This window comes from Solea solea, chromosome 9 (assembly GCF_958295425.1).
Source record: "Solea solea chromosome 9, fSolSol10.1, whole genome shotgun sequence".
Lineage (NCBI taxonomy): Eukaryota > Metazoa > Chordata > Actinopteri > Pleuronectiformes > Soleidae > Solea > Solea solea.
In genome coordinates this window covers 14,941,526-14,965,528 of record NC_081142.1, presented here as the reverse complement: position 1 = coordinate 14,965,528, position 24,003 = coordinate 14,941,526, and the positions used below count along the sequence as shown (strand labels likewise).

The following is a 24,003-nucleotide window of genomic DNA, read 5'->3' as shown; positions in this document are numbered from 1 at the left end:
GCTAGCCAAGTGATTAACAGTGGTTTTGATTTGTTTGACCAACAGTTCATATTCATTGTTTGCCCCTTTTGTTTGAAATGACCATAACAACTCATAACCTGTTAAATTAGTTGGTCATTCATGTTCCTGTCAGTTGACTAATTTGCGTTATTTGGCCAATTCTCTTTAAACTGTTTTACAATTTCTGTCTAATCACTTATCTTCCAGGGAGGACTTGTGCCCAAACACTTAGAATTGAGTCATGGCGTAATGGAAAACTTTGTTAAATTACAGTTTGCTCTGTGTCTGTGTGGGGGTGTTTTTTTAAGGATTCCTCATCTTCAGCATGGTTTTGAGGCACAAACTAAACATCCTGCGAACAAAAGCGGAGGTTAGGATGTGGGTGTTAGGGGATGTGTGTGAGAAAAGTTTCAGTAAAACAGTTAAAGAGAGAAAAGGGAGCTGTCACTTACGTCAGAGAAACGGAGAACAATGCTGGAGGCAGGAGGCAAACCAAGGTCAACTGTGTGTATGTGTGTGTGTGTGTGTGTGTGCCCGCGACTGAACAAGATGTCTGTCTGTTTGAAGGGATAATATCTGTCTCAGTCTGTCAATAGTAGAATGGTAGTTATCAGAAAGAATGAGCTGAAGTAGATCAACAGTTTGATGTTGTTTAAAAAGTCTAGTCCAAAGTAAAACACTTCAGAAAATACTCATACACAGTCTTTTTAAAATAGGCACACATTGACATTAACAATAGTTTTTCCTATGGAGCACCTCATTACTTTTTCCCTCATGTCGTAATGTCCTCATGTAAATACCCCGTTTTTTATTTATATTTCTTATTTTATTACGATTTAGTACATAGTTTTATTGTTATTACTTCTTTTAAATGTGTTTATGGATGAATGAATGTATGCACCTTCAGCGAAAGTGCTCCAAAAATTCTTTAGCTCCATGTCCATGTGTACAATGACAATAAATAATCTAATCAAATATAAACATTAAAGAGTAAGACCAATTCGTTTTATAATAATTGGTAACCTGTACTTGATTAACCTTCCTGATATCATTTTTTTTCTTAACTTCCTTGTAATTCGTTATCTCACCAATTTAAAGTATGTAGGCTTCATGAGTACGTGCAGTTTGTGTATGTAAATTGATCTATTTGTGGGTAATAACTGTGTTTTTTTTTTGGTTCATTGTTTTATTTGTATATGTGAAATTAATAAGAAATATATTCGGCAGATATTCACATTTGTGTTTACATTTTTTTGGACTTCCCATCAGGGAAGCTCAGTACAGCTTATAGTAACTGCATTTCCCAGCGTATTGAGCTGCTGCTCCTGTCATCATGAGCAGATCCACCTTCAGTCATCCATCTCTCTGTCTCGCCATAACAAACTCTCTGGCTGCTCACTCGTTGTCAGAGGTGTGGCTGAAGTTTAAAGCATGAATCCAGTTTAACTTGTGGTGTTCTTTGTCGTCTTAAAAATCACATTTTATTTTGAATAGATGTTTGTTTCTCCACAATGATCTGCTAACAAGAATCACTGCCGCTCTCTGTGTTGTGGGACCCTTCCTTTACTTGTTCAGTGACAGACGGTGCAGTATCACATTGTCCCCAGTAGTGGGAGCTGTCTCCCTGTCAGAAGACTGTTGGGTTTTCATTCCCATTCATAAAGCAGTGAAGTGAAGAGCAACAAGGTGGAGTGAACGGCACCTGCTTTAAATTGTGATTTGAGAGATTGTGGAAAGTAAAAACGTGGGGAGTCTGTTATAAACAATAATAATCCAGTAAAACCAGTGGTAGTTCTCACATTTTGTGATGACACGGTCCCATGAATTTACTGTTTTATTGATCTGATGTGATAATGAGCTGATTTAATATCATTATAATGGAGTTGCATGTTGATTACTGTGTTCTTTCTACTTTCTTTTTTTTCTCTCCTGTTAATGCTCTAGTTTCTGTTTTTGATTGAACGTCTGAGGGGAAACAGAGAGGTGGGGTTAAATTGAATCACACTAATTCATACTTTTTTTTTTTAATCCTTTACGGTAACATTTTTATATTATTTAAGGATGTGTATATATATACTATGTGCATTTCGTCTGTGACATACTTGCTATACAGCACTCACCCAGAATAAAAGATAAAAAGAATGATCTGTGTACAATGATGTGAAATACTATATTTCTGCTGGGAGCTCTTCTCCATCGACGTATGACTGCAACATATATATATTCATGAGAAGGGGGGCCAAATCATCTGCACCCTGTCTGGGAGGAGGGTCGTCCATGTAAGCTCTGTCATAAGTCTCCCAGTTCCCCCCCTCTTTCCTGGCAGGAAAATCTATTTTTAGCTTCTGACGTCACTGGTCTCCTCTGATAGAGCCTCGTCACAGCCGACTACACTGAGCTGGGGGGGGGGGGGGTAAAATGTGGGTGGGTGAGGTGGGTGAGGCGTTGTGGTGGTGGGGAGATGGGGTTTGTCATTGCTGAGGTAAGCCCCGCTGTAGCCCTCTCTCTCTCTTTGCACGGTCACACCAATCAGGTGCGAGATGTGGAACCACATCACTGTGCTGGATACAGCCTTCCTCCTCCTCCTCCTCCTCCTCCTCGAGCTGTCTTCTCCCTCTCAGCTCCTGTGAATCGGGTCTGTTTCATTCAGCATCGAATGCATAACAGTCATGTCTCATTTATCAGACGGCGCTATTGTTGGAGCACCGGAGACAGGCCGAGCTAAAAATAGACACAGAGGCCACCTTGCGTTGCAGGTGCTCTGTTTTCTCTTGTTGTTGTTTACGGTGTATCATGGTTTGAAGTGTAATTTCATTCATGAGATATCCACGTTTTATGAAATCATTCAGAAGACTCTGGTGGATGACTTTAGAGTCTTAAGTCCTGTCATCAGAGGGAATAGTGACCACACTCACTGACCTGCAGAGTCATAGTGTCCTGGTGCAAACCACAACCACAGCTTCACAGAGGGAATGTGGATCATTTTCTGGATGATAAGCTTTAACGCGCTACAAACCTTGTGTGTGTGTGTGTGCCAAGTCCATCTTTGCTCTTTTGTGGTAAAAAAACAAAAAACAAAATCTAGTTTGGTTCAAAGAAAATGTTGGATTTCGAAGGGAATTTAGTGAATGAATGTTGGCAATTCTGAACCCTGCAATTCAGAGGCTGCAGTCTGACCTCATGGCTGGAAGGATGTCAATGGGATTAAAATCCGGATCGAGTCCAACTGTGATTCAGCCAGAGTAAATCCAGCGGGACAATAGACGGGAATTTTTGATTTTGTTTTGACAATACAAATGAAATCAATTTAAAAACACTAAATCGTAATAATGATGTGCACCCACATAAGTCATAGGGTTGCTTTTTTTTCTCTAGCTGTTATGGAGAAGAAGAGAATAGCTGGGGGGGGTGTAAGAACCTCCACTGACGTAACGTGCATGAAGTCAGTGATGCCGTCACACAGATGTAGTGAAGGTGTGAGTGTGTTTGATTAGAAGAAGTGAGCGTTGTGTGTATGTCTGTGTGATTTTTCTATCAGTGGGGGATCTCCATAGTATCAGGACTGACAATAAGGAATTTACAGTTGTATTTATGTATTTCTTCTTTGTCTCCCTATAGTTTTGACCTGGAGAATGGCCTGTCGGTGGGTCGCAGTCCACTGGACTCTCAGACTAGTCCGGGATCTGGTCTGGTACTTCAGGCCAACTTCCCCCACAGTCAGCGCCGTGAGTCTTTTCTCTACCGCTCAGACTCCGACTTCGACCTTTCGCCCAAAACCATGTCACGCAACTCATCCACTGCCAGCGACCTGTGAGTATTTCAGAAATCCTTCTTTTTTTTTTTTCTTGACACAAATAAACCCACTCACCTTTAGACTTCTGCATTTGTGTTGATATGCTTCTTTGCACAAAAGGCCACTGCTGGTCCAGTAGAAACCACCACACACTTTGAAAGATGATGATAATGTAGTGTTTCATTTATTAATGGCCATTTGATGGAAACAAATATTATATATTAAATATAGAATGTGGTGAATCTTTATTGTGTACTTCATGCCTCCTTTTGATTCAAATGCACATGTATCTGTGCTCAGCGTCAGAACTCGTGGATTATATCGTTACCTGTTCTGTGTAGCTATTTTTGTCGTTCACACTGTAAATCTGTGACATCTGGCTTCAAAGAGGCGTTCCAGTTCCCTTTGTTCGTGCACACGTCAGGGAAATCAAATTCATTCACTGTCCACAAAAACTGAACTGCAGTCCAAAGTTCAGAACTTGTGTTGATACAACTAAAGAGCTCTCCGTGCAGCTGACAGTCTATTTGAAGCCACAGTGTGAACGGAGCCACCAATCGCTGTTGCTCCTTTGTTTTGAAGGGAGGAGGGATTGAAGAATTGGGAAGTCAATGGGCTGCCTCGGTGAGAGAAAGTGTGAAGGATTTTCCGTCCACCTCTTTACAACGTGTTCCATTTTCTTCTCCCCGTCCCCACCCCCCACGTTACCCTGAACACAACTTTGAGAACTGAGCGTTGTGGACATCACTATCAAAGTTTTATGCTAAAAAGTCCCAGCAAGCATTTGACGGAAGATGATCTGGCATCACACACATTTGACGTATTTTGAAACAAGTGCCGCAGTAACACTGGCATATCTGTAGTAATTCAAAGTTAAAATGTTTGCTGGACACAGGGACGTTCAGTCTTGACTGGCTCTTTCCTTCTCACTGGCAGCATGGGTTTCCCCTGGAGTCTGGATGGTTATGAGGTGCATGCTGTGCCCTTAAATCTGCCAAAGAGTTGTGTCTCTCCAACAGTTCGCTCCCTCCGCACCTGATGCATGAACACTGCTACTTACCCGGGCTGCGTACACTTCCAGTGATACCAATACGCACGTATATCTTAGAGGCGTCCTGCAAAACTATACCTTAATCTGCATTAAGTGATTTTGACACCGAGTTGTCACCATCATCATCATCATGTTATGAGCAGATATTTTAATCCTTATACATCATTGAATTATAGTTATACTAAAACTGTAGCATCTCATTTCTTCCATTAGCTCTTATTGTGGGGATTTTCAGTATTTGCTTTATTTTTTTTGGCCAGAGAACAAATACTGTGTCCTAGAATTTTAGTAATTTTATTTAAATGTATTTACAATAATAAAAAAAGGTTTCACCTAATGCAGATTTTTAAAGATTGGGTTAGTTAAACCTCATGGGATGCAAAATAGATAACTCCTTCCATGGCATTCACCAGTTTTAGGTTTGACTCCCTTTAATGTATTGTACTCCTTAATTAGCGTTCCTCTTCTCCGCTAGACTTCATTTCTATTTGAATCTAGTGGATCTATAGCTATGCCCCATTGAGGTTTAACTCCAAACTCTATCTTTGCCTCCAACAAAAACAAAAACTCTACTTTCCTTTTGTATACTTTTATACTTTTACTTTGAAAACCAACCCTGATGAGCATAATCTCTCTCTGCAGTCCTCGAAGATACCAGAGACAACAAACCCTAATGGTTGTCACTGCTGGTGTGTTTTATTTGTGTATGTTTGAGACTTTGGTTAAAGGTGGTTTTCTCTGTAAGACATCGTGTCACAGTTTGTTTGTGCTTTTGCAGACATGGAGAAGACATGATCGTGACTCCATTTGCACAGGTCAGTGGCATTTACACATGTACTTCAAGAGTGTTGATCTAATGTTGTATTTAATATCATTATTATGTGAGAGCATGACGTAGTGGTTTGTGGCAAGCATGACGGTGTAGGTTTGCGGCAAGCATGACGGTGTAGGTTTGCAAGCCCTTCTCAACGTATATAACCAGTCCCTCCAGGATTTCACCATTTGTTTTTTGTTGTTGTCAAAATATAGTAGAGAACCAAATCGGTCTCATGCACTGTCACTTGCTATTATCCGTGCGCGGTGTCGTTGGCAGTCATCCTTCGATCTCGAAATCGATCGTGTGTTCCGGGGGACACATTTGTGACGTGTTCCCATTGAAATGAACTGAAGTGTGTGCGTCTGTCCACGCTATTCACATGACCTTTCACTGTCCCTTACTTAAAAAAGAGATGGATCATTTCTCACAGAAAACACCCACACTCTCCCTCTCTCTGATCTGAACAGCTTATTCTGAGTCTTTATTTGTCACTAATGTCAGTCCATTAACAAAATCCACTCGTATAATGTGTTTCAAAACCGATATAAAACATTTGGATGTAGTATTTTTTACCTTTGCTGAATATTTCCAGCAGTTGGTTAAAGGTGTCTTTATCCGTACCTCTGGGCGTCAGACTGTGTTTCCTCCTCGCAGGTTCTTGCCAGTCTGCGAACAGTCCGAAGTAACTTTGCCGCTCTGACACATCTGCAAGATCGCGTGGGAAGCAAGTAAGAGCAGGAAAAACACAGAAGATGACTAACCGGTCGTTTCCTTGTTGGTTTACTGACACCTGACCTGTTTCCCCGTTACAGGCGGCCTTCGAGCAGCAACCAGCCGTCCATGTGTAAGCCATGTCTCGCAGGTTAGTGTGAACATCGACGTATAATGACGTGACTCTCAGGGATTAAAAACCCACCGTGTTTGTGTTTCTGTGGAAATATTGTGCACGGGGCTGTACATTTAATCTTCTATCATTTCTTGAAGATTAGATTACAGTCAGTGATGTCAATACTGCTCTGTAGAGTAGCTGCAGAGTGGCATTTTTAAGTTGTATTCCGAGTAGCACAGATATGCACAAGTTGTCATGTGTTATGGTGACGCACACTTACGTACCAGCATATGACCTGTGTTTGTGTGACCCCTGACCTTTCAGAGGAGCCTTACCAGAAGCTTGCGATGGAGACACTGGAAGAGCTGGACTGGTGTTTGGACCAGCTGGAGACGCTGCAGACGAGACACTCTGTCAGCGAGATGGCGTCCAATAAGGTGAGGACTCCTGCGCTTGAGAAGTTGTCTCCAGACATAATCACTGTGTGTGTGTGTGTGTGAGTGTGAGTGGTGTTCAGCCCCTGTGATTGACTATAATGCCAGAAGGCTTATCTGACATTGTTCTGCCATCACCTGATATTGACATAATAAGGTGATTAAAGACGGATTCACCTTTGTTTAAACGCTTGATGGCACTTTGTCAGATGGGGCAAATCATATAAGCAATAAAGCTCATGGATATGCAGATGCCATCCAACTTTATGTGTCATTCCTGCCAGATGACAGATTTACCTGGATAAACAAGTGTTACCTTCAACCTCACCTCTTTTAAACTTAACTCATAGTCATTCCAAGGCAGTGTCAGGATCATAATCTTTATTAGTCACATTAGAAAACTGGGTTGTTCTCTGAACATGGTGCATCTGTGTCCAGCTCCTGGCACAAGCCGTGGTTATGTCATTGTTGTATCTTGTCACCATGATAAGCTCCAGATCACACGCCACTCTGTAGCTCATTGAAACCCACCACCTAACCATGGTCACCTAAATCAAATTTTGAGTCACTGAGGTTCATCGAGACATGCATGCATGCACAGAGTTTGCATGTTCTCCCCGTGTGTGTGAGGGTTGTCCTCCCACAGTCCAAAAACATTTGGGGATTAGGCAAATTGGACACTCTTAATTGACTGTAGGTGAGTGTGAGGACTGGGATTGGGACCAGCGCCTCCCGCGACCCTCATGTGGAGGATAAAGTGTCAAAAGATGAGTGATCTTCTGGGTCTGCACAAATCTACTTGAACTCATAGCAACTCTTGGACTCTGTCGGAAAGTCGTTGCCCCTGCACCAAAGCAATCATAACTACTTCTTTGTGGTTTCTTCGCTGGTGAAACAAGCCGTCAGCACAAGGACGTCACTCTCTGTCTTAAAGAGCGGCTCTTCTTTTTTAGCTCTTCTCAGAGCAACTCCTGCCCTAACCCCTCTAACCCCCTAAGACTAGCATTCACTTAGTACTATTGCAGTATTTTGTACAACTGAATAGGTTCAACATGCAGAAAATGTTTTCTTAATTAAGCCTTTTTGTTGCCCATCACTTGTAATTCCCTTTTGATAAACCTTTTAAACATTAAACAGGAATGTGCAGATCACCACTGAAACATATGTGACGTGGGTATGAGAGGAAGACACCGTTTGTGTGTACAGAAAATGTGACGACGGCAACGAGGATTCATGAATGGCATAATTAATCAGCGTCTCCTCTTTGCTCGCTTCACTCCTTCCTGCTTCTCTGCACCGTCTGGCTGCTACACTCAAACCTCCTCCATCCCTCCGTCAGCCAATCGCACGCCTCTCCTCCACCCAGCCCCTGAAGCCAGACAAATCTGATTGGACAGTGAGGAGGCAACAGCGTCTGGGGCGTTGGAGGAGGGGGTTTCTCGCAGCCTCTCCCTCCCCGTCTCCCTCCTCATGTTTCTCACTAACAGAGTGTGATAGTAGTGGGACGAGCGTCTGCAGTCACACCCCGTCTTCCCTCCGATGGCTGACCACATTCCCAGCCTCACCCTGCCCCACCCCTTCCCCCCGACTCTCCCACCCCCCTCCCCCCCGCCACCTTCAGGATGACACATGGGACTGTGGGAACTTCGTTTCAAAGTGACCTTCTTTCCGATTCAAGTGCCCAAGTGAGCGGACTGTACCCTGTCGCTGAGCCAGCAGGCTGTCTGCTTGACGTTTTCTTGGGGGGGATTTTACCGACCTCCAACATCAACATGCGGAGGTTAACATGCCTGCGTCGTTGCTCTGGGTTTGTCTGTGCTGGAGACTCGGACAGGTGAGCGAGTGAGCGACAGGGAGTTCTGTCGGTGCTTCCTTGTTTACACTGGGATCGATCGATTGGCAGCGTGGTCTCTGTCGGTGGAATGCTGAGTGGGTCTGATCTGACTCGGGAGTCAGGACTGCGTCTGCAACAACGGGTGAATGTTGAAAATTGTATTTGTGCGTGCATGCGTGTGTGTGTGTGTGTGTGTGTGTGTCAAAGCATGGTAACAGCTGTGATCCAGGTCCAGTCAAGCAGATTCTTAAAAAAACTGCCTCTGTTTATAGAAGCAGGAATATGTTGGATGTCTTGCGCAAACGTGTGTATGTGGTGAGGTTTTACTCATTACTGTGAGGACCTAAATCTGTTTAGTACTTCTTAGTATTGTCTTTCTTATGGTTGACAGAAGTAGTTGTCCACAAGTTAAAATCATTCGATTTTAAGGGGAACACATGTTTTGGTATTGGAGCATTAGGTTAAAGTTTAGGAACTGGCAAGTAGTTGGCAGTTATGGTGAGGGATCTGGTGAAGTGTTGGAGAAAGAGTGTGTGTGTGTGTGAGAGAGAGAGAGAGAAGGTGAAATAACATAATGTTCAGTTGTTGTGGTGAGAAGCTATAATCAGTAGATAATTCAGGTTGTAGCTCCACCTCCTTTTATGTCAGTATGTGTGTGTGTGTGTGTGCGTGTGTGTGTGGACCCACTGCAGCATCACTCTTTCTCCCAGATCCCCTCCCTACACCTTCAGCTTCCATGTGCCAAGGCTGTTACATAATCAGTGTGGAAGCTGCTGCGATAAAAGTCAGAAGGGGAAACACTGAGCAGGCTTTTGTGTGTTTTGTTTGTTTCTTTTTTTCGTTCCGTTTGTGCCTGTGTGTGTAATTCATTCTGGCTTTGTAAATTTCTTGCAACAACACATAGGCGTCAGAGCATTTTTCCCTTTATTTGAGAAAACATAATGTGTGTGGCAGCCCATGGCCAAGTGGAAAGGGACGTTGGCTGGTAACCAGAGGGTGGCCAGTTTGAATCCCTGCCAGGTCAAGGGCTGGGCCACCCCTGAGCAATGTACCTAATCGTCATTTCAAAAATCAAATATGCAGATGCGCATGTTTGCTGTGGCGAGAAAGAGCAGCTGAAAGAAAAACATATTAATAATCGTTTGAAAACAGGCTTAAGCAAGTACAGAAATGCTGCACAGTTTCACTTTGAAAGCATTTCAGATTTGGTGAACGTGAATTATATAAAATAACAGACAAGAGTGTGTTTGTTTTTCCGTTTAAATTAAAGTTGACAATTAATCTGATAATAGAATAAAACCCAATTTATTTATAATTTTATAATCTACCTGTAAACGAAAAGTGATAATCCTTGTTGATCAAAAACACCATGGTCAAAGATGAATGCACATAGAAGGCTATTTTAATTGGTAATTCTGGATCCTATTATTGTGGTCTTAGAGTCGTTTTCAAAACCACAATGCGCGTCGTCTCCACCACTAAGTGTCACATTATTTATTTACTGCTCCATGAAGGTAATTTGATTTAATTTCACTGCTATATTAATATTAGCATATTGACTTTGTATGGATGTTGCCAGTGTATGAATGTTAACATGTTTATCTGACTTCTACAAGGACTAACCACATCTCTGCTTGTATCTGTGTGTGTGTGTGTGTGTGTGTGTCCACACAGTTTAAGAGGATGCTGAACCGTGAGCTGACGCAGCTTTCAGAGACAAGCCGCTCAGGGAATCAAGTGTCAGAGTTCATTGCTAACACCTTCTTAGGTGAGTTTACACACACAAATAATCAACACAAGCCCTTTTTCAGATACCAACGCCGCATCGTGAGTCTGGAGGTTTGTCGTGCACATTGTGTGAAATGCAGCTGGGGATTGTCAGTGAGCGAGACGTGTTTGTGCATCTCCTGTGGATTGTCCAGAGTCTCTCCTGCTGTGTTCTCACATGAGCTCACTGGGACATTGGTGGGAGAATCTCCTGTGAATGTCTGCAACCATACGTACGGAAAGAGCCATTTTTGTCGCCTCTCCACCCCAAATAAAATGAATCTGGACCCGCAAAACCCACTTGACCCATAAAATTAAGATAATATCGCATATTACGTTTTTCATACAGATAGACAATGTGTAAAAGAATGGTTTGTTGCATTTATGACATTTAAGAACTACAATAAGAAAACGTAACGTTGTGGAAAAAACTACTTCACAGAATTATGTAGACCGAGTCCTTCCATTGTTTGTCATTTCAAAATTAATGAAATTGAAAGTAACCCACAAGTAATATTTGACTCGTATTTATGTAGTTCATGATTGAGAAAACCTGCCTGGCATACAGCATGTGGGCCCAAGGACTCTAAGTCACCTCCCATAATCATTTGGGGTTTGGGTTGGTTTTCAAAATAACATTTGACATAGACGTTGGATGTGACGCACAAAATACTTGGTGTTCACTTTGAGGAAAAAAAACAAGCTTCAAAGGAGCCATTGCAGAGAGGCTGAGCCACAGGTTGCAGACCCCTGGTCTAGAGCAACTTCTGCAGACATGTGTGTTCTCACATTGTGACATTCTGCCCCTCTGGAGAATCTGTCTGAATGCCTGCATTTAACTGTTGGTCTTAAAGCAGCTATAAAGAAGTGAACAAATGAAAGAATGTAGGCTGCTGCTGCTGCTCACTGCAAGCCTAAAAAAAGGAATAAATATTTAAATGAATGTCATGTATTAATGGAAATATCCTCAGTTTTCAGTTTGATTAGCTGGTTTTTACAGTGGTTGATTCAACTTTATGGTCATTTTTATGTCTATTGTGCTGTTCAACTGTTCAATTAAAGGATGTTTCACTCGTATACATGGGCTGGAAAGCTAAATATCTTTTAAAATTACAACCTGTTTTGAAAGACGGGAGGTAAAATAGGAAAGAGACAGAAACATAAAGGACGGTGGATTTTTACTGGAACAAAGGAGGGGATATTTTTTTTTTAAATATGAATAGAAGATTTGTTTTTTTTTTTAGAAAGAGGAGGATGGACGGAGAAGGCGGGGGATTTGTCCGTCTTTAAAAGAGAAGGAGGTGCAAAGACAGCATTCCCTGACACACTGTGTGGCGTTGTCGTAGCAACAGGGTGCAATATTATTAGACAGCGTGTTGCATCAATAGGAGGCTCAGTCTTCACCAGCCCTGTTGGCAAGATGGAGGTCCAGACAGATGACGATGGAGCCGTCGGCCGGTTGCCGTTTTCTTATGAGAACCTCAGAGTCGAGCATGACTGCGTTTGGTAACAAACACCATGGCTTTGGGTGTGAGGAAGAGGAGGCACTGTGAGAGAGGTGAGAGAGGCCAGACAGCGCCTGGTGTGACGCTGTCACTCAGGCTGCTCTGCCTCCTTATGACGGCTGGTGTTTATATCTCGCCCTGAGATCTGGATCTTCTTAAGGAATTGTTTCCACTGAGCTAGGAAATACAAATGGATGTGAGGTAAAGCAGGTTATTTGTTTATTTATTCATTTATTTGGAGTCCAATCAAAAACAGATGAGTCATTTTCAGCAGCACCACCGTCATGTCCGGGGCGAAAGCACCTCTGTGTAAAAAGATCGAATAGAGATTGTGTCGATTGTGTCGATACTGTCAGTGTTTTACTGTCTTGTATTTTTTGGGTATGGATTTAAATGCTTCAAAAGGGCTGGAAAATACATCAGAAACCCTAAAGACATGACATGTGCGTCATCATCAAGCTCCAAACAATGCTGAATTAGCAGAAAAAAGAAAAAAAAAGGTTTTACCCATGATGCTTAGTTTGAAACTGCTGGTTATTCTGCACTGACTGAATTGGAAATATGATTTAACTTTCTCAATATAGAGCATTTCAATGTGTTTATGATGTCTTTCGAATTTAATTTATGTTGAAAATGTTATTTTTACCTGTGAGAGCGATGCAAAGTCCTCTTTATCACAAGGTCACTTATTGTTTTGTGCTGAAGAAGCACAACCGTATTATTCCTACAGTCTTGGATTAGTCTGAGGGAATTACAGGCTGTGACTCAAAGTGAACCTGACTTTGGCAAATAATAATAGTTATAAGAAGATGTGGGGGGACACCATCAGTCCATCACTTGGCCACATAGAGACAAACTATTCACTCTCACACTCATACCTATGCATGATTGCAAGAGTAAACACTTTAAGACACTTACAAACCTAAAAAGCTTATTTTATGACCAATCTCCATAATGTTTTTTTTTTTTTTTTAGAAAAAGTCTTATATTTAAGAGGAATACGTCCAAATGAACTCTGTTCGTAAGCAGTCACGGGTATTGACCTTTCTCGCAGCAGATGTGTTGACACTTCTGAGCAGGAAAAGCACAAGTGTCACTGCTAAAAATAAAAAATAAATGCATGAAATCATCACAAATCCAATCCAATACAGCCGGATGCGACATGAGATGTGATGTTTGTAGACTGTGCAATAATAGCACCTGTTGAATCATAGGTTATGATGCAAGTTAGTGTACAAGATTAAATGTAGTACCAGGCAGTTTCAGTTCAAGGCTGCACACACACTGTGAAATTGTCATCTAAACTTGTCTAAACTGACTGAAGTGGCTCATCCTCTTCCATATGGGACAGTCTAAAATCATACAGTGTATGCTGGACATCACTGAGCAATCTAAATGGAAGTCGGCCATCAGTAATGGGATTTGAATAATTAATCACTCATCAGCCTTTAACAGTGCACCCCTCTGTCTGTGTGTCCATGTTACAGAGAAACAACATGATGTGGAGATCCTGTCTCCACCTTCTAAGGAGAAGGAGAAGAAGAAAAGGCCAATGTCTCAGATCAGTGGTGTGAAAAAGGCCACGCAGAGTCCCAGCTTAGCACCGACCTGTATCCCTCGCTTCGGAGTCAGCACACCGCAAGAGAGTCTGCTGGCCAAGGTGGGTTCAGCTCATAATCACTCACAGATCCACACGCTCGCACACACAAAAGCAGCCATAGATGCTCTGTGTTACTTCTCCAGGAGATCGAGAACGTTAATCATTGGGGCCTGGATATTTTCAAGATAGCAGAATTTTCGGGAAACCGTCCTCTGACAGTGATCATGTACTCCGTCTTCCAGGTAGGAGGATCTCTCAGCGAGACATCTGTCCACTTTAACTGATAGAGGAAAAGTAATAATGAAATGATGTGATTAGAACTTTTTTTTCTTCAGCCAAATGAAAAGCACAGTACAAGAGAACTATAGAACTATAGAAATATAGTTCATAGAAAGTTTGGTGTTGATGTGACTGTGGTGTTTATCTCCTCGCCCTGCCAGGAGAGAGATCTTTTAAAAACCTTTAAAATCCCAGTCGACACCTTCATCACCTTCATGATGACCTTGGAGGACCACTACCATGCTGACGTAGCTTATCACAACAACATCCATGCAGCTGACGTGGTGCAGTCCACCCATGTTCTCCTGTCCACCCCAGCTTTAGAGGCAAGTTCTGGTTACTTTCATATGAATGTGAACATGACTGACACTCCCCTCTTTCAGTACCGCATTAAAAATAAATGCTATTTACAATGAAAATGGTTTGGAATGAATGTTTGACCTGTCTTGTTGAACACAGGCCGTGTTTACAGACCTGGAGATTATGGCTGCTCTCTTTGCAAGTGCCATTCATGATGTCGACCACCCAGGAGTCACAAACCAGTTCCTAATAAACACCAGTAGGTTCCTTTTTTTTTTTTATTCATTTAAAGCACAGTTTTACTAGAATTTGAATGCAGAAATTGCTGCCATTGCAAAGAATATGTTAACACTGCGACACCTCTTCAAACACGATATAAAACTATAGACCTTTTAAAGCCTCAGTGTGTAACTTTTTGGCGCTAAAACACTGCTCGTGTTGAACCCTAGACAAGCCCAATTCCCTTGTGCTTGACAACAAAACACTAAAAACAGAAACACGGAGAGTTATGCTGGTAGTAAAAGGCTTCATCAGCATTGTGTGACAGTGGTTTGAGTCTAAAGGACATTGTGTCTAAAGGACAGTCTCTTAAGTAATCAGTAATTATAAGTAAAGCTATTATTAAAGCGCATATTTAGTGGTGGCGTTGGTTCATGCTGTACCCATTATGGCTCAGGCTTTGCAGAGTTTATTTAATAAATGATGTCATTTAGACAGCAGAATGATAAATAATAGGGAGGTACCTCACGATGCAATACGCGATACATGATCCACAATACCAATAATATCACGGTGCAACGATTCTGTGATAATCAATATACTGCAAGACAATCATATATCGATACGACACAATATCTGTCCTAACTGAAGAAAACAAAACGTCTGTCAAAAGTTAAAAGTGCAGGACTTCTCTATTTATTCCCAACATAGAGAACAAAGGGCATAAAGTCTATTTATTGAACACGGAAGGGGCATCTCTTAACGTAGCTTTTAACCACCATTATGCCGCCGTAAGCTCCCTCTTCTTCAGCCAGGTAACTTCCCTCATTCATTTGAGCAGCGCCGCTGTGAGGAGACATGGGGTTGTGACGCCCAGCGAGTGAAAATATCGATATTTGCACTTTCACCCATCCCTATTAAAGAAGCGCGCATAACATTTTAAATGTCCTGTTAAACATTTCACTTTACATCTCCACAGGTTCAGAGTTGGCGTTGATGTATAACGATACCTCGGTGCTGGAGAACCACCACCTCGCTGTGGGCTTTAAACTGCTCCAGGAAGACAATTGTGACATTTTCCAAAACCTCAACAAGAAACTAAAAGACTCCCTCCGCAAGATGGTGATCGACATGGTGAGCCTTCTGCGCCTTTTCATACAGCAGTGGGATTTCCTTTTCTCACTATCTCACTGCACTCGAACTTTAGCTTAATAATGATAACAGTATTATCATTATTGCATTTTTGCACACGATTTACAGTAAAATATGCTGATGGAGCAGCTTCATGTTTCTGGTAACAGACTAGAGGGCGGCATGGTGGCGCAGTGGTTAGTAGTGGTGGTTAGCACTGTTGCCTCACAGCAAGAAGGTGCTGGGTTCAATTCCTGGTCTGGGACCTTTCTGTGTGGAGTTTGCATGTTCTCCCCATGTCTGCGTGGGTTTCCCCTGGGCTCTCCAGTTTACTCCCACCATCAAAACATGTTAGAATGTTAGTTACGTTCGGTCAGGTTGGTCCCTTGTGGCGGCGCGCTCAGTCGCAGCGGCTCTCTGATCAACCCTCCATCTGACCTCGACATCTGTTGTACAATACCAGTATGATGACAATAAAGTTGCTTTCCTTTTTCCTAGTTTGAAAAACGCTGCTGGCAAAACATCACATTATGACTGATGGGCTGTTAAAAACATGTTCAGCTGGATGAGACAAAACAAAGTGCAAAGTCAAATAGGATTAAGAAAGAAACAACACACCAGAAATGACAAAAAAAATACAATACAAAACCTTGCAGATGAAGTTTGGCCTGATTATCTTGATGGTCATAAGAGGGTTAAAGCCAAAAATGTGTGTCACATTACCATTTTTAGATCGAAAGACTGAAGAAAACATCTTTATTTCTCACAGATCCCCTCAAATATCACACAGTATTCATTTTGAATATTTTATTGAAATGAAAATGAGAATAATGACATAAAAATGTCCCAATCGCAATGAGATATTTATTCAAAACCATTCAGGCCTAGCATGTAGGCATGTAGCACGTCTACATGCCTACGGTCAAGACGACCTTCTGTGATTTAAGTGACTCTGAACGTGACAAGACAAACTGCTCTGAGTTTTTCAGAATCTGCTGATAAGTGAGCCGCAGTTATCTGATGCCAGAGGTCAGAGGAGAATCATATACACAGTAGAGACTGGTTTGAAATCATAGAAGCAAAGGCACGGTAACATACAACTGAGGCATGCTGATGGCCATCTTTGAACACACAACACGTCACAACCGTAAAGCAGAAGGTCTACAGTAGCAGAACACTACACCAGACACTATTAGGTAGCCATAATACCTAAAGAGGTGGTCAGTGTGTGTGTGTGTAAGAGGATTTATTATATTATGAGATGAGCAGGCAGAACAGACAACAGACAATCCTATTTCTATAATTTAATCACTGCTGAATCACTACTGAGGTCCAGAGCAGCTCTGGACTTCTGCAGTGAAGCAGATAGATGATACGACAGCGTGTCTTTCCTTTGTCGTGATCAGATTTGGTGACAAATAATGTCATTCATAAAAAAGATATCATATCATATTTACATTCACACACAGAGAAAGCTTTAAACACCTGTAGAACTACAGAAAAGCAGCGAACACACTCAGAACACATCCTCTGGTTAAAATGAGCGGCTGAACGTGTGCTGTACTCTTCAGGTGCTGGCCACAGATATGTCCAAACACATGAACTTCTTGGCGGACATGAAGACAATGGTGGAAACCAAGAAAGTGACAAGTCTGGGAGTCTTGCTGCTCGACAACTACTCTGACCGCATTCAGGTGAGAGCTCCCCCTGCTGGCCATTTCACATCCAGGGATTTATCAATGTAGGTGGGAACAGAACAAGGGCCTTTCTGCAGGGAGTTTGCATGTTCTCCCCGTGTGTGCGTGGGTTTTCTCCGGGTTCTCCAGTTTCGTCCCACAGTCCAAAAACATGCAAAATGGCGATTAGGAGAATTGGACACTCTAAATTGACAGACAGAAAGTGAATGGTTTTTTGTCTCTACATGTGGCCCTATGATGGACTAGCAATGTCCAGGGTGTACCCCGCCTTTCACCCGATGTCAGCTGAGATTGGCAGCGTGACCCTCATGTGGAGGATAAAGCGGGAGAAGATGGATGGATTTATACCTAAATCAAAAAAAAATATTATTAACAATAAAATGATTATTAAGGCAGTAATTTGACAGCGTGTTCCCACACACTGCTCCATTGTACACAAAACACTGAGCAGCTGTTTTGTTGACCATGGAGCAGGTCAGTGCAGAATCCACCGGGGAGTTTGTGTGTTAGTGCCGCTGTAGTGGTTACCGAGTGTTATCAAGGTTTGTCTTTCAGTGTGTGGGTAGTGGGTTAGATTCCCTCCTTCCTTAGGCTACATGCAGATGTGTCCGCCTTGGGCAAGACACTTGACCCCACGTTGCTCCTGGTGGCTGTGCCGGCAGCGTGTGAGAGTGAATGAGAGTGAAAGTGTGAATCAATAACTGAAACTGAATTGTTTGTTTTTTACAAAACAAACTCAAATTGTAGTAAAAAGTGTGCTTAGTTTTTGTCTTTGTAAATTTATTTCATACATAATCCTTTTGAGAGGTTGTATTTGAGACACAATACTTATTATTATCAAAAAGTCAAATGAAATAAAAACTTATGAAAAATCCCAAACTATTATGAACTTGGTGTGAATGAGTGAATGGCAGAAGTTGTAGTTTGAAGCTGCTGAGTCGTCATCGACACTCGAAAAGCACTTTCTAAACACAGATAACTTATCAGCTGAATTATGAATACGTTTATGAAAATTGTCTTTTGCTGCTGTTTAATCAAATGAAGCAAAAATGTCCCCCGGTTTCAGTTTGTCATTCTCTGTTAATTATTACATTATTAAATAATGTTATGATTAATACATGTTAACTTGTGTTTAAATTTGATCGCTTATTTGTTGTAAAATAGATAACTAAGCCTAATAACAGCCACACTTTCCAGTTATTAACACCAAACTGCAGGACACTTTCTAAAGTAAAAGTAAAATCGAAATATTTTCTGCTAAGAATCACCTCCTTTTACATTTCCAGTTTGTTTGATATAAAAATCATTATGCGACTGTAACTGCCCCTGCTGGACTTTATATTGTATACAGTCTTCATAGACAAAGACAAACAAAAGTCTGGAGGAACGTATCGTCATCATCAACAGAACCTCACAGTCCTACCCACATAGTGGTAATGGCCTGAACACAAGTCCATGTAACAACACAACCAGCAGAGCCTCACTGAGGTCGTCTCCCCTGCAGGTTCTGCAGAACATGGTCCACTGTGCTGACCTGAGCAACCCGACCAAGCCGCTGGAGCTGTACCGGCAGTGGACAGACCGCATCATGGTGGAGTTCTTTACCCAGGGAGACCGAGAGCGGGACAAGGGCATGGAGATCAGTCCCATGTGTGACAAACAGAACGCCTCCATAGAGAAGACGCAGGTAACACTCGCCGACGCACAGAGAAACAGTGGAACACTGGAATTTTGGGCAATTACCAAAACACATCTGGTGCCTAGGTGTATTCACCACCCTCCTCCTTCTACACTGTTTCAAAAAGCATTGATCCCATCAAACTGCTGAAAGTCTAGGTTTTTAACAGAAGTTCTGAAACCTCCCTATTTAAAATTGTGACCAGGCATATTACTAGACATTTTCATGTAAATATACACGATTATAGCCAGTGGCTAATTTCCATCTTCAGCCAAAACATTTTCAAATTAACACCGTCTGTCTCCAGCTGTGCATCTGTCAAATGTTTTTATATTTCATTCCAGTAACGTAAGTTTGGTCATTATTATTGATTTTCATGACCAGGTGGGGTTCATCGACTACATTGTCCATCCTCTGTGGGAGACCTGGGCAGACCTGGTGCATCCGGATGCCCAGGACATCCTGGACACTCTGGAGGACAACAGGGAGTGGTACCAGAGCATGATCCCCCACAGCCCGTCGCCTTCCAGCCCAGAGGATCACCTTGTTGAGGGGGAGCCTGGAGGAGGAGCCTTGGGAGCAGGAGGATCTGTCCATTCAGGAGGAGGAGGTGGAGGGGACAAGTTCCAGTTTGAACTCACACTTGAGGAAGAGGAGGAGGAGGTGATGGAGTCTGATTCAGAGAGCCCCACAGAGGATGAGTCCCAATGGGGTAAGGAGCAGCAGCAGGACTCCTCCTCCCCTTCTCTGTCCCCGGACCCTCGCAGCAGCAACACCAGGTACCGCCCTCCTTCGCCTCACCCCCCACGGACCCTGAGTTTAGCCGCTATGTCGGTGCAGAGCTCCCTTTCTCAAAGACAGCTGGCCGAAGACAGGGACAATGAACTGAGCCAGGAGGGCGACGGTGTGACCTGTCTGCGAATGGACACGTAACAACCAGCACAACCTGCCCTGCCTAATATACACAAAGCACTGGGTGTAGGAAGAAGGAGGCAGGGCAGGCATTTTCAAATAAGGTCTGTAAAATCACCACAGTCCCTTTACACTGGAGACACCCTCTCTGGAGAACAGAGGGATGTCCCCCCGTCCCCCTCTGCTTTATTTGATTTTTCAGCAGAAGATGAATTGTTTTAGCCTCTCTTCGGGTGCCTGATAGGCCTTTGTGTCCCATCCTGCTTCGTTGTAGCCTCAGTTCTGCTGCAGTTGACTGGAAGAAGAAGAAGAAGAAGAAGAAGAAGAAGAGTGGAGCTGAGGCACGATATTCTAACTACTACACAAGATAAAAGGAAACGTCTTTCTACACAGCACAGCAACTCTTTGTCACTTTTGGACAAGAGCGGCGGAGGCGCATCACAGTGGTCGAACAGGGTCTTGGAAATTTTTAGTTTAGTTTTTAGTTTAATTTATGAAATTATTAGGTCAGTTCAAGTGGAGAAAAAGTTTTTTTTTTTTTCAAGAATGATGTGAGAAACAGACACTTTTACCAAATACCGGATGTAGGTGAGCGGCGAGAGAATTAAAAAGCTCAGGGTATGAAGAGAAACTAAAAACAAACTAATGTAGCATGAATGTAGTCGATTCCCTGGACCTAACTCTCTGAGTTACCTCCAAACATGTTTAACCCGTGTGTCTGTGTTTAATGGAAAACCCTTTAATGAGCGATTTGGCAAAGTAAGCAATCAAAGATAAATGATTAAAACCAACGCGTAGCACAACAAGGATGGAACATTGAAAAAGACTGAAGGCATACCCCCAATCCCATGTGTTTAAAAACCAAAAGACTCACCCCCTGTATGGTATGTTCAAGCTTCTTCGTCTTTTTTTTTTTTTTACCCAAGATGATTTTAAATGATTTGTGGACAGTTCTTTGTTGTATGTTTGCTGGTCTCATCTGTGTTTATGAGCTTAAAAAGCTTCTCTTTTTTTATCAGGGTGCCTCCAGTCCGCAGTAGCACTTTACCATCTCTGCTGTACAGCTCCTTCATTCAGTCATACTAAGGGCTTCACCCAATGTAGACCTAGTGATCAGCAGCAGTAGAGGGTTTCTGATGCTGGCTACCATAAGGCAGGGCGGGAAAGCCGGGGATCTGGTGGTCAGCTAACACGCGGTCTGTGTTTTAAGAAACTTATATGATATGATATTCAACCATCCAGAAAACCAGGGTTCAGTTATTTTGGAAATACATTTTTAAACTGACTGAACCCTATAAGTAAAGCTGCAGTGATTTTAAATATCAAACCTCAGTCTAATGTTAAAGGAGTAATCCAGTAATGTAATATTGCACTCTTGATCCTTGTATTCAAACTAATTTCCCCACTTGGTAAATGCCTGCATAAAAAAAACAACCTTTTATTTTAAATAATCTGAATTAAGCAATTATGACATCATTTATAACTCCTTAACTAAAACAAATCGCTCCCAGTTGACTCGTGTTACTCGCTGACCACAGGATCTGCATCACAAGGAGCAGCACACTTTCAGATGTTTTTGAGAGAAATCACTCGCCTGTAGTTGCTAAGCCGACTTCATGTCATCACGAAATCTCGACTGGGATAACTGTGTGCCACGAGTGTTGAAAACTCACAAAACACCTGCCAGCCTATGATTAATGTACATTATTACACTAGAGATTTTAACGCGATGATTGTATATCGAAGTCTCAGACTTTGTAGTGTTAGGTTTTACAAATGATAGATGTCAACGATGTTATTTAAAGCAGACAATTTTAATAGATTTTGTGCAGCGTAGGCGTCGTCGTCGGTTCAGCCCTTTCATAATCAGATAGCTGCGACCAGAGAATGTGTCTAGTTTCAGGAGTTCCATGACTCTTTCTGTACCAAGTACATGTTCCGTCTAGATCAGGATTAGTCGCCGTCACTGAGTTAGAACTGACCAGGAAGTAAACAAGCACTAGTTAGGATAGGACATGATGTACATCCTGGTCAGGCAGTGGTAGAAAACACTAGTCTAACAGTATTACATGAACTCAGCTAGTAAGCTTTAATGATAAGCCTTACATGTGATTGGAACCTGATGTAAAAAAAAAAAAGAGGAAAAAAAAAAGAAGACAATTTTGCCGATTTTAATAGTCTCAGAACGCCATTTGATTCACAGTTCTGTCTTCATGTTTCGTAGGTTCCTTCAGTTCTGGAAACTGGAGAAGTGTTTAGCATAATCATTTTATGTCATTCATCCATAAAGAGCCTTCAATGGTTTGGAAATTCATCAAACCGTAGCTGAAAAAAGGGGGTTTTCTCGTGACAGCAGTGACATTCTGGCATTTGACAGAATAAATATTTGCTATGAAAACGTTGGAGAGATTCAGTTTCCCGTTTAGTTTTCATGTCCGCAATCGCACACTTTATTTGATGAATCAACCGTAGATGCCTTCATGTAATGAAAACACCATGTGGACCTCAGCAGCTGGGTTATCAGACTTTCCTGTAGCGCCATCAAGAGGACAAAGTTCATACTTGCACACACAAGAAATGTCAAGCAATTATGATGAATGCTCTGTGGCCTTCCTGCCTGACTAAACCTTTTTCTTTTTTTTTACATTCATCATGTTGTCATATTGCAGCCGAGTGGAGCGTTCCATGTTCACTGCCTGAAAAGCTGCTCAGTGATGTCTTTATCATCACTGCACCATCAAGTTACAACTTAATTCTAAAGAATTCATTGTGTGTAGACTTCTAGTCAACGCCGTCTTTATAGAAAAATCCCCAGGTGATTTAAAATATTTGACATTGTGGTGATATTTATTAGGAAGGAAAGTAGCTCAAACACCAGCAAGTTAGTAATATTATGAAATGAACATGTATTACACTCAGTCCAAAACATCAAGGCAGTCATTCAGCAATATAAAAAGAAACAAGGAAAGGAAATTCTTCCTTTTACAATGTCTGCCTCTTCAGAGTGAACCTCATCTGCTTTTTCCTCATCGTGTACTTTGTTTCCCGTTGATTATTCTGTTCTAAACACAACCTGCAGCACAGGGAGTTTTTAACTTCCCCAGTTTGTATGAAACAAACTGAAGCACTGGATATTTTGTACACGCCGTGACCAGAAAAGCATAAAGTGAACATCAAGACCAGGACGACGTGATCATCACTAATGCTCTTTTCTTCTTAAAAGTACCCTGAACAGAAACCTCACCATTTTCTTGAACTTGTCTTCATCAGCATGTTAAACTGTGGCTCTTCACAGGAAGTCATCAGTGCTATACTGTGTTAAATGTGTTGCCGAGCAGCCGCAAAGTCGCTGCTCTGCGCTCCGTTAATGTGTCGCGTTGTCGTTGCCGCCCCCCCCCCCCGTCATTAACGTTCAAGCCGTCTCATTTTCTCAGCATATGTGCGTCTTGTAAAAAAAAAAAAAAAAAAAAATCTTTATTTATTCCTCAAAATGCTTCTGTGGAGACAAAGTACTGTAACATTGGACAATTGACTTTGTCATGGAGCCTAAAAATCAAGTATACTTTACAAGTATGGAAAGATGTATGCCACTCCAATGTTTTTGTCAAATATATTTTTGTTTCTCATTTTTAGCCAAAGGAGTTTGAGAGTTTTAAGTGGAAAATGCCAATAAATTATATGGAAATTTATATCAGACTGGTTATTTATTTTTAACTTACAGTGCTCATTAGACCACTGCCCAAAGCCACAGCTGCCCTAAATTTATCAGCACTGGTAGTTATCAAAATGTTTTGTTTCTGTATGTAGAAGCTCTTTAACCAAAATAATTTTTAATGATAATATTGTTCAAGTGTCAAGTAGTAAAGCACATTATTTCTTGTTTAAGATGTCACATTAAGTCATTTACTTGCAATCCTGAACAGAACAAGGCAATCAGAGATGACTGACTTCACCACATTCACACAACAAGCCTCTGTCGGCCTCTGCTGTTAAAGTTAAATATTCTGGGTTTAGACCTAACCTTTCTGATATGTTTTATATGTGTAACAGACTCTGTGGCACAACATGCCCGTGTCTATCACAAATTCTAACAAGCGTCTGTTGCTCACTTTGGCAAGTGCGGAAACACAGACAGAGCCACCAAGTCACTTCATCCC

General features: G+C 41.9%; 1 protein-coding gene across 5 annotated transcripts in view; it reads left to right on the top strand.

The window, feature by feature from the left end:
• Positions 1-23,535, top strand: part of LOC131466117 (cAMP-specific 3',5'-cyclic phosphodiesterase 4D-like) — a 93,717-nt gene extending 70,182 nt beyond the window's left edge. For all 5 annotated transcript variants that reach the window (XM_058639268.1, XM_058639270.1, XM_058639269.1 and 2 more), the window contains 14 exons: positions 3,619-3,810; positions 5,623-5,659; positions 6,316-6,389; positions 6,474-6,523; positions 6,815-6,927; positions 10,433-10,526; positions 13,518-13,690; positions 13,774-13,872; positions 14,071-14,235; positions 14,369-14,468; positions 15,408-15,562; positions 17,131-17,253; positions 18,761-18,943; positions 19,319-23,535. In XM_058639268.1, coding sequence (XP_058495251.1) covers positions 3,619-3,810; positions 5,623-5,659; positions 6,316-6,389; positions 6,474-6,523; positions 6,815-6,927; positions 10,433-10,526; positions 13,518-13,690; positions 13,774-13,872; positions 14,071-14,235; positions 14,369-14,468; positions 15,408-15,562; positions 17,131-17,253; positions 18,761-18,943; positions 19,319-19,867 — 2,107 coding nt within the window. In that variant the 3' untranslated portion in view covers positions 19,868-23,535. The remainder of the gene's footprint in view (positions 1-3,618; positions 3,811-5,622; positions 5,660-6,315; positions 6,390-6,473; positions 6,524-6,814; positions 6,928-10,432; positions 10,527-13,517; positions 13,691-13,773; positions 13,873-14,070; positions 14,236-14,368; positions 14,469-15,407; positions 15,563-17,130; positions 17,254-18,760; positions 18,944-19,318) is intronic.
• The last annotated feature ends 468 nt before the right edge of the window (positions 23,536-24,003 follow it).